The 11,207-nt window shown below is 37.8% G+C and overlaps 1 protein-coding gene across 1 annotated transcript; it reads left to right on the top strand.

The window, feature by feature from the left end:
- Positions 1-320: 320 nt before the first annotated feature.
- Positions 321-3,568, top strand: LOC143605728 (uncharacterized). The gene is made up of 6 exons (XM_077081736.1): positions 321-467; positions 639-1,674; positions 1,765-2,055; positions 2,114-2,178; positions 2,282-2,987; positions 3,207-3,568. Exons 1-6 carry the CDS (start codon positions 321-323, stop codon positions 3,566-3,568), a joined length of 2,607 nt encoding a protein of 868 aa, XP_076937851.1.
- The last annotated feature ends 7,639 nt before the right edge of the window (positions 3,569-11,207 follow it).

Here is an 11,207-nt window from a genome sequence, read left to right as displayed (position 1 = left end):
ATACGACCCGTATAGACCAGGTATCATATTTTCTTTCTCAAACCATGTAAGATTTGTGTGTCGCTTTGTAAGATAATACCAAAAGTTGTATGTCTTATTGTAGCATTTGGGTATAAGCCTAAAATATGATAGATTTGTCTCATGATTTTTTATTTTCTATAGAAAGTTGTTTGACTAATTGTAATATTGGGATTAATAATCTAGTGAATATAATATAAAGAGTTGTTTTAAGTTTTTCAATTGTTATCATTCTTGTTCTTTCTTAGTCTCTTTTCTCAGATTATCTATATCATGTTTTAGTTTTTGTAAGTTTTAAACGAATGGAGTTTTTCACATCGATGTTTGACAATAATTATGAAGAAAGTAATTTAGTGGAAATTATGGAGTTGCCGGTGATGAAAATTGTGAAGCTACCGGTGTTGGAAATTATGGAGTTGTCGGTGATGAAAATTGTGAAGCTACCGATGGTGAAAATTATGAAATTACCGGTGGTGAAAATTCAAGCAACATGTCCATTTTTTCAACCGATAAGGTAAAATCATAAAGTATTCTTTTCTAACTATATTTCAATCTTATACATTACCTTTGCTAACAAATAATTTTCATTACAAATATTTATATCTCTTGATGAATTGAAGAACTGGGCTCAAAAAATAGGTCGGGAGAACGGTGTCGTCGTAGTCACCGAACGAACGAAGAACAACGCCGCTGGGGATGTGATAAAAATATTCCTTATGTGTGATCGCGGTGGAGTATACAAGTCAACCGCGAAAGTTAGACGTTCGGGTACAAGAAAAACTAATTGTCTGTTTCAATTAGTTGGAAAATACCACAATGAATACAACGGTTGGGCATTACGGGTGAGCCATGGTGACCACAACCATGAACTCGCTCAACATATGGAGGGTCATCCATATGCTATGAGGTTGACTGAAGATCAGAAAACTACGGTGAGAAACATGTATCGAAATAAATCGGCGCCACGTGACATTTTAAGTTTTATACAGGGGGAAGACGAGACAAATGCGTCCTCGCTTCGAACCGTGCATAACGAAACATATAAGGTACGTAAGGAGATATTCCAAGGCGAAAGTCACATGGAGGTTCTTTTCCGACTTTTGGGTGATAAAGGTTACACCCACGATTTTCGTAAAAATTCATCCACCAATGCCATGGAGGATTTATTCTTTATGCATCCTACGTCCTATGTGATGTTTTGTGCTTTCCCTCACGTGTTGATTATTGACACGACGTATAACACAAATGAATACAAGTTGCCGCTTGTACAAATCGTTGGTGTAACTTCAACCGGCAAGACGATTACGATTGCGTTGTCTTTTATATCGAAAGAGACAGAGGATAACTTTACATGGGTGTTAACGAGGCTTAAGTCGATGTTACACAAGTGCATGATGCCACGTGTGATATTGATAGATAGGGATCTTGCGTTGATGAATGCTTGTAATGTTGTATTCCCGGATGCAGCAAAATTGCTATGCAGATGGCACATATCTCAGAACGTTAAAAAGCATTGCAAGCAAAGTTTTGTCCGGGGTAATAAAAACTGGGAATATTTTGAAGAATTATGGAGCTCGTTAATTCATTCTCCCACGCTAGATGCATACGAGTACAATTACAAGCGACTTCATGACGGTTTTACCGGCAAGCATAAAAGTAACTTTTTGTTTCTCTCAACTTCGTTGTTATATGTATGTTTGATGGTATATTTGTTTATGTACTCATGTTCTTTTTTTACATATTTAGGAGTATTTGATTACGTGAACACAACATGGCTTGTTAAGTACAAAGAGATGTTTGTGTCTGCATGGACCAATCAAGTTCTCCACTTCGGGAATAGTACAACCAACAGGGTTGAGAGCGCGCATGCTCTTCTCAAGAAACACTTACTTACTGCGAAGTCTACGCTTGAAAAATTTGTGGGTGTTATCGATCAGATCGTGAAGTTGCAGCAAAAAACCATAAAGGGAACATTTGAAGATAGTCGTAACAAAAAGATGAATGACCACGGCATCCCACTATTCAAGGAGTTACGAGGTAACGTGTCAATTTTAACCCTAGATTTATTAGTTAAAGAGCTTAAACGCATGAACAGAATCATTGAGCATGGGTATGGGTGCGGATGTCATATTCGCACTAGTTGTTCATTGCCATGTGCATGTATGCTTTCTAACTATTTGAATGCATACGAAACCATTCCATTGGATTCAATTGATATCTTTGGAAGAAGTTGTATTTTAATCCGTTATATATTGAATAAGAGGAAGATATTAATTGTGAAAGCGCCGTAGAAGCATTCAAACAAGAGTTTGAGAAACAATCTGATGGTGGTAAAAGAAACATGTTATCAAGGTTCTGGTCATTTATCAAGCCAGCCTCATCAAATCTTCAAGTACCAATTGTTCAAAAAAATACCCGTGGGCGTCCAAAATCAAAGGATATAAAAAAGAAGAGCAAACATGAGGCCCCTCTTAAACATAGTAATTCAACAACCTTAACGTTAAGAGATGAAGATGATGATTTTCTATCCTCACAGTTAGAGCCTTCAAGACAAAGTTTGTTTGTGGGTAGCCAACAAGGTATTAGACAAAGTTCGTATGTGGGTAGCCAACAAGGTAGACAAAATTCTCATGTTTTGGGTCATTACTATCACCGTTATTTGGATCAAGTTCACCCCATTGTTCGTCCGTTTGTTACACATATACAAGATGTCGCTCCTGATGGAAATTGTGGATATCGGTCAATGGCTGTTGCTCTCGGTTATAATGAAGATAAGTGGAAGTGGGTACAGAGTGAACTACTTGCAGAGTTGAAACACAATGAAGCACAATATAAGAATTTCTTTGGGGATGACACTTTTTCTAAGGTTCTTCATGGGCTATATTGGTTTGAATCGGGTTTTGCACCGAAGCAACACTGGATAATGATGTCGTCCATAAGGTGCACCGATATCTCCATAAGGTTATTGCGTATACCATTGTCGGGCGGGGGGGGGGGGGGGGGTTGGCCAAGAGTGGGTCACGCAGACTGATCTGTTCTTCTTGCATTCTCTTCTTGCACCTGCTAGGTGCAACCTAGTGCATTTCATTGCCTCATACTTTGCTACCAGATACCAGTTTAGGGAGGAGTCTTCGATTTCGTGCAGCGCCTATGTCACGACCCTTACTATGGGGCTCAATCGTTTTCAGAATCGAATCAAGAAAAATACGAGCAGAATCCGATCAGTAAGCAGACATGTGGGCTGATGAAGATCACTAAAAAGGTTGGGAGGCAGACTCGTTTCATTGCGGTGCGAGAGCCACAACCAGAGCCAGAGCTCGAGCACTCGGCGCCACGCCATCATGTGATTAGACCAGTGCCGCCGATCCCAGTACATGTGGATGATACGTTACGTGAGCTTGTTGTTACCACTCGCCGTATAGACGCTAGGGTCGCATGGATGATGGATTGGATGATTACGCAGGTGAGGGAGGAGGGTCGTACAGTTCCAGCACAGTCGGGCATACTTGGTTCACCGCCGCCAGAGGCACATGAGGCCCCGCCACAGTAGTCGTTATTTTATCATCAAGTGTTTAGATGTTGATGTATTTTGAACTTGTAGTCGTTATTTTATCATCGGGTGTTTAGATGTTTATGTATTTTAAACTTTATGTTTTGGACCTTATGTTTGGGACCTTTTGTTTTGGACCTTATGTTTGGGACCTTTTGTTTTGGATATTATGTTTTGGTCCTTATGATTACATGTTTGTTTGGTTGTTTAGTTAATTATCGCGTATGGATTATTATAATTTTGCTTATTAATGTTTAAAAGGTTTTTCTTTTACAAGCGCAATCAATTAGAGTAAAAAAATGATGATAAAGTATTTAAATACGCTAAATAATGCGTCACCAACAACTTCTATTTCATTTGTCATGTGTCTATAAGGTATTAAAGTATAATATTAAAAATTATAAAGACTATATTTCAAAAGCTGAGTTAACACGAGACAAAACATCTACACTAACAAATAAAACTAGAAAGTCGTTACCCTGAAACGCTCATGTTGTACGTAAGTTGTTATGTATATTATTATTTTGTAACCAACTCGGGTGTTATTGTTAATATTTTGTAATTTTAAAATTGAAAAAAAAAAAGAAAAGCTATACGAGTCAAATAGACTCTATACGAGTCGTATAGGCCCTATACGATACAAAAGAATAAAATCCTGACACTTCTGCTTGAAAAGGACTTGACTATGCACCTATACGAGCCGTATAGAGCCTATACGACTCGTATAGGTCACCCTGGTGTATGAATAACCAATATGGTGTATGAATAACCCAAGCCTATTTCTTCAAAGTAACCAACCGACCTTCCTATAATAATAATAATATTACTATTGTTGTTATTATATTATTTTGTTACTAGTTTTTAGCCCGCGTGTTACGCGGGTTTATTTATATCATTATTTTTATATTATTGTGAAAATATACTTTTTTTATATTAATTTACTTAACTGCGTGGGTGGAGTTTAATTTCAATTGGTGGCATTGTAGTACGCGTAAAGACCTAATGTTTGTATCATGTTCATTGATTATAATTTTATTGTTTGTGCGAAAATATCTGTTAGTCCTTTTTTAGGTTGATTATAATCTTATTGTTTGTACGGAAAAATTTATCCGTTACATATTTGGAAGTAAATCTTAAGTTTGTGATTCATACAATCTATGGAAGTATATTTTTTAAGATCACAATAAATGATGGTTATTGTACCATTTTTGAAGAGATCATAACATTACTCGATGATGTGGGCATGGCATCCTTGAATTTCTGTGCAAGAAAAACTTGTCCGATTTCAGTCAACCGAGTTTGATATGTTCCAAATAATATAAAGCCTGCCCGTGACCATTTCCAGCCTCTTCAAAAAAGAATAAAAGTGTTTTTAACAATGACAACATATATCAAAATAAAGGAAAAGATTAATCACAGATTCAGACTTAGGCATGAATCTAACTCTTACAAATTGATGGTTATCCTAGTGGCACATAGAAAATCAATGGTCTTATCAAAAAAATATGGCAACCCAGCAAACACAAAAACCAATATTCGTCTATAATTTAGAAGCTGTAAGAATTCATTTATACACCGAGATTGAAAGATTTCTTACCACTATAGTCTTAAAGTTGACGTAGTGATAGTAAGAAAAAGCCACACCATAAAGTTAGATTTGAATATATTCAGCGTTTTCTGAACAAATCACTAGTGAGATCAAAGCACAAATAAGTATTATAAGCATCTACATATATTTATAATAATTGTTTATCTAATCATAATTATTCAAAATAAGCTTTTGTACACGCACAATTTGTTTGTCTATACTCTATAGGTAGTCAATAAGCAAAAGTAGTCAAACTATAAACCATGATCAATATTCCACGACAAACAAACGACAAATACGCGAACAAAGGTGATGAAGAATATCAGTCTTCAAATCCAAAGTCGAAATGAAGCACATTGTCCATTATCCTATATTTGTCCATGTTCAAAGCTTAGTGTCAAATCATCTATTTTCTGCAAGAAACCAATCAACTTTACAACATTACACAAACATATAACTCTTAACAAATTCCAAAACATGATAACTTTAGAGAAAAACGATTCCAAAACATGAGAACTTTATAAAGAAACAACACACACCAACTACAAACGCATAATTACAATTGCTATCAAAGCATCATAAACATACCTTCTTTAAAAAAATACAAATGACCGGTACTACCATAACAACAACAATCTAAACTGCATATTCCTCATTGCTTATGCTTTTCTGCAACAAACAATTCAACGTCACAACATTAGATGGAAAACAAACACAATGTGGGTCGTGTTTCCTAGGAAGTTATGAATGTTATCCACTTGCCTCCAAAAATTGCTTCCATAACCATTATCTAGAGGGTTAGAAACATGAAGCCATAACCCATTTTCTCCTGATCTGATATTGTTTAGGCATATAGCATAATCAATACATTCACGTAAACGTTGATCAAAACTACTAAGCCACTGCAAGCAATAAAACATTTTTGAGAAAAAATAAACACTCAAATATATATATATATATATATATATATATATATATATATATATATATATATATATATATATGCAAGTTAAATAGACCAAACCCGTTTGGCTTACTTAATCCTGAATGGCTTGGGGTATAAACCGCAAAATCGTTTGATGCCGGTTTGAAAATTCCTAAAATGGTCAACCAAAACTCATCTTAAAAACCAACCATAAACAGATACGGTTCGAATACTTTCAGCAATGAACACTACAAAATTTTACTAAAAACAAACCTCCTCATCCTCTTTATCATGGCTTTTAATTCTTAATTTTTATTTAAGGTCAAGTGACTTTACCTAAAATATTTTATTAGAAATTCTAAAGTCCTCGATATCAGACCCGAACAAAACTGATACTTTTTATAAATGACTGAAACTAAATTTGCTTATAATCCGTTTTGATACGAACAAAATTGACACTCTTTTTAAACGATCGTAAGACATTTTGCTTATAAATCGTTTTAACCCATTTATCAATTCGGTTATGAAAAAGGTAAAATTGATGATTCAAATTATTTTAATGCGTTTATCGATTAATTGTACAAAATGATGTTGGGTTCGTAGGCCTTGTTGGCCCGGTTTATTATATGAAGTCAAAAGAGGAGACGGGTGTGGGCGGTCGGGCCCAAGCCCGGCCCAGTTTAGATTTCTTGCATAATAATTTACTAACCCTAGTTCAGTCTCTATATAAACAACATTATGTACTTGTAATATTTGGTCACTCAATAAAGATATACCTAGTTGCCACCCATGGACGTAGGTCAGTTTAGACCGAACCACGTTAAATCCTCGTGTTCGTTTATTGCTTTCGTGTGTGTGTTCGGTTTCGTGTGTGCGTTTAATCCTAACAAGTGGTATCAGAGCTTAGGTTGGATCACACGAAGAACACGGGAACCAGTCGAGTCGCCGCTAAACCTTCAGCAGCCACCCTACCGTGTTAGGGTTCTGTTGCCACGGTTTTCTAATCGCCGTTAGGGTTTACGCTGCTGTTTCGCCGCCTCTAAACCTAGCCCGACGATCGCGACTATGGTTCAGTCGAGCAACGCATCACCACCGTTTGACTGCCACCAACGTTACCACCAATAACCTTTTCCGGTCAGATCGAAGGAGCAAAAGCCACTGACGACTAAGGTTCTTGTGAGGGCAGCCGCCACCAACCCTTGTGTCGTCGTTCAGTTTTGTCATCGATAGCCAGAAGAAAAGAAAAGGTGTGAAGGTAGAGAAATTTGGGTTAATTGTGTTTTGTTGGCAGAACTGAGATCCCACGTTGGTTTTTTTTTTCTTGGGTTTGAGAAGTTTGACCAAAAGGTATCGTTTACAATTTACTTTTGGTGGGTGGACCAATAATTCATTTAATCTCTCAAAAGCCACTGAACAAATTACAAAGAGGGCTCTATCAAGATTTCTAATCTTTTATATCGTTGGGTCAGAAACGAATTTTGCCAAGAACAGTTGAATCAAGATCCTATTTTTTAAGAACCGTTGTTGAATCAGAAGAAGCATTAAAGAATCGGTGCCAACCGCGTTTGTCAGGTTTTATCGTTTCAGTTTAAAGTTTCAGTTTCTGATTTTCAGTTCGATATTCCGCTGCGTATAAATAGGTTGATTTTTTAACAGAGTTCAGTAGAACAATCGTTAAGTCCAGGCTCGTGTTGCTGTGTCTGTCTCTGTTTTATCCAGTTTTTCGTTTTAGTCATTGCCATGGCAGAAGACGGAAAGGTTTCGATACAGAAGTTTGACGGACAGAAGTTCGGTTGGTGGAAGATGCAGATTGAGGCACTACTTTGTCAGAAAGACTTGGATGTAGTGTTCGAGGATGAAAAACCAGAAAAGATGTCAGAAGCAGATTGGAAGAAGTTAGACAAGAAAGCTAGGGCTTGTATTACTTTGTCGTTGTCAGAAGATGTGGCGTTTAACATCATGAAAGAAACCACAGCACGTGGTATGATGGAGGCGCTATCCAACATGTATGAGAAGCCTTCGGCAGCGAATAAAGTCTATCTTATCCGAGAGCTAGTGACAACAAGAATGAAAGAGGGTGTGTCAGTTACAACTCATATCAATAATCTTAATTCGATCTTGTCCCGCATAGTGTCAGTTGACATTAAGTTTGATGATGAAGTTCAAGGCCTCTTGTTATTATCTTCTTTGCCCGACAGTTGGTCGCAAACAGTGACTGCAGTTTGTAGTTCGTCTACAAATATTACTTTCGATGGGATTCGAGATCTGATTCTGGGAGAAGATTCAAGACGCAGAAGTTCAGGTGAATCATCAGGCAATATGCTAGTCACAGAAGGTAGAGGTAGGGGAAAACAGCGAGGCAGTGGGAGCAGGAAGAGGAGTCAGTCTAAGACTCGTAAGGATATTGAATGTTGGGGTTGTAAAGAGAAAGGACACTTCAGGAATCAGTGTCCGAATGGTAAGAAAGAGGTGAACGTTACAGAAGACGACACAGATGACGGGGTCAGTAGTGATGAGGCTTTGGTTTGTAGTGTTGAGAGTAGCGTTGATGCTTGGGTGATGGATTCTGGTGCATCGTTTCATGCCACTCACTGTAGTGAAACGATGAAGAATCTTAAATTTGGGGATTTTGGAAAGGTTCGACTAGCGAATGATGATATTTTAGAGGTTACGGGTATGGGAGACGTTGATTTGATAACTTCAGCCGGTACTTCTTGGACTTTGAAAGACGTGAGGGTTATTCCAAGTTTGAAGAAACGTTTGATTTCAGTTGGGCAGTTGGATGACCAGGGGCACGATGTTAAGTTCGGGAATGGGCAGTGGAAAGTAGTCAAAGGGAATCTCGTTGTTGCTCGTGGCAAGAAAATGGGTTCGTTGTATATGGTCGATATGTCATCGAAAGGAGTGGATCCAGTTTTGGTGAAAGACAAAATCCGGTTCACAGAATCTCGTAGGCAGAAGAAGGTTCGTTTTGCAAGTAACAAACCCAGAGCCAAAGTGAAGATTCAGGATGAACGAGCTAGGAAGGTTAAATCAGTTGGGGGACATCGTGACAGTGGGAGCACAGATCGTGTTTCAGTTACAGTTCCAGGTCGACAGTGGATTAAGAAAACCAGTATTCCAGCTGTAAAAGTCTCTCCAGTGAATTACTTGCTGAATATGGAGAGTGTTTGTTCTCAGGTTATCTCAGGATCCGGTAGTTCGTTACAGTGGGAGCCGGTAGGGACAGAGAATGGGTCAGGGGCAGTTTCAGCCGTGACTGACGTGTTGGAGCTCCGGGGAGCTTCAATGGGCCTTCAGGTTAATTGATGAGAAGGCGGTGGCAACTAGAAGAAGTTTAATGTTCAGATTACAGAAGTACAATCAGGAGTGCAGACGAGAGTACTCAAGGCCTCCGAGTGGGAGATTGTTGGGTTCGTAGGCCTTGTTGGCCCGGTTTATTATATGAAGTCAAAAGAGGAGACGGGTGTGGGCGGTCGGGCCCAAGCCCGGCCCGGTTTAGATTTCTTGCATAATAATTTACTAACCCTAGTTCAGTCTCTATATAAACAACATTATGTACTTGTAATATTTGGTCACTCAATAAAGATATACCTAGTTGCCACCCGTGGACGTAGGTCAGTTTAGACCGAACCACGTTAAATCCTCGTGTTCGTTTATTGCTTTCGTGTGTGTGTTCGGTTTCGTGTGTGCGTTTAATCCTAACAAATGACTCGAATAACCAACGGGCAAGCCTTTATTTTTGGGTTTTATGTAAATAGTATGTAGCCTACATAATGGATGAGTATGTGCCTTATGTTGGCACTCAACCACAAATCAGCAACAATACATGTTGCCAAGTGTTTGGAGTTTAGGCATAATCAAGGCATCTTGTGTTCTGGTTATTCGCAACATGCACATGCATCTAAAATTTTACACACGACTAACTAAAGGGGGTTGTGGCGCAGCTTATTGCCCAGGGGTATTTTAGGTATTTGACTTGTGCTGTTGAATTGCAATACTGAGCATGTAATCCAATTCACAACAAAAATTGATGCGTTTACTTAAAATGATCATGTTTTATTCGCTTACTAAAGGCTATAATTTTGACCCGTTTACAAACAACAATATGTTTGAACTGTTTACTGAAGACAATGAGTTTGACCCATTTTAATACTATAATTCACCATTCAATAAAAATGGCATTTTGACTCGTTTACTATACTAATTATGAAATTTAGAACATATGGTGTATGACGTATAAAAGAAGTTGAATGATTATCCCGACACAAACGCATTATATATGTAGCGAGGAAGAAGTACCCGTCTTCGCTGAGAACACCATGAGCAAGAAGTTGCTCTTCGCCTCGTTGTTTCAAGACTTATCATTCATGAAGAAGTTGTTGTTAGAATGCAATTTAAAAAATGCAGAAGATATCAATTATGATTCTAAATATAATTTATATCTAGAATTGAAGAGTCTCAATACAAACCTTTGTTTTTACCTTTATTCCAAAAACCAAAGAACATGCATTAACATAAGCTTTCAATATTAGGTAAAAAATTAAATAGGCTTGAATCCAATTCAATTAAGCCGATTGTACACGAAAATTAAACTTCAAATGAAACAAAAACAGTAGCGATTATACCTTTTGAGAAATTGGGCAAAGATATATGCAAAAAAATCACCAGGATCCGAACCTACAATCAACAGCAAATACACCAGGTCAATTAAAGTCAAATGGTCAACTATAAGAATCAGAGTGTGACTTAATAAAGGTGAAAACAAAAACCAACTTGAACAGGTGATGTAGCGATTAACAGGCCAGCCACATTGCCACCTAAAACCCGACCATCAGGACCCGACAGTGCCACACTTAACCCACCCGTTCTACTATGTTAACCGTCAACTTCAGTCACCATAAACGGACCCGCACGAGACAGGATCTCAAACTGCCCCTACACTAACTAGTATTAGAAAAATGTACAAAAAAACATGTTTGTCGGTCTACTGGTTCAGCACAACCCGTTAGTGCAAACCTCTTACGTGACGGTTCCACCAGAAGTTGATGATTATATAAGTATCACATTTGATACGGAACCGTTAGCTGACATTACACATAGAGCTCTAGTGTTGTTTGTAATAA

Source organism: Bidens hawaiensis, unplaced genomic scaffold, assembly GCF_021521415.1.
Source record: "Bidens hawaiensis isolate Kalapana, Puna unplaced genomic scaffold, B.hawaiensis_p1.1 tig00070974_1, whole genome shotgun sequence".
In the NCBI taxonomy this organism is placed as follows: domain Eukaryota; kingdom Viridiplantae; phylum Streptophyta; class Magnoliopsida; order Asterales; family Asteraceae; genus Bidens; species Bidens hawaiensis.
The sequence above is the reverse complement of the archived record's forward strand: the minus strand, read 5'-3'. Positions and strand labels throughout refer to the sequence as shown.

Excerpts from the sequence above, each read along its gene's own strand:
- LOC143605728 (XM_077081736.1), top strand. The coding sequence starts at position 321 with ATGGAGTTTTTCACATCGATGTTTGACAATAATTATGAAGAAAGTAAT. Across the intron at positions 1,675-1,764 it reads TTTTACCGGCAAGCATAAAA|GAGTATTTGATTACGTGAAC; the intron begins GTAACTTTTTGT and ends TTACATATTTAG. Across the intron at positions 2,056-2,113 it reads ACTATTCAAGGAGTTACGAG|AATCATTGAGCATGGGTATG; the intron begins GTAACGTGTCAA and ends ACGCATGAACAG.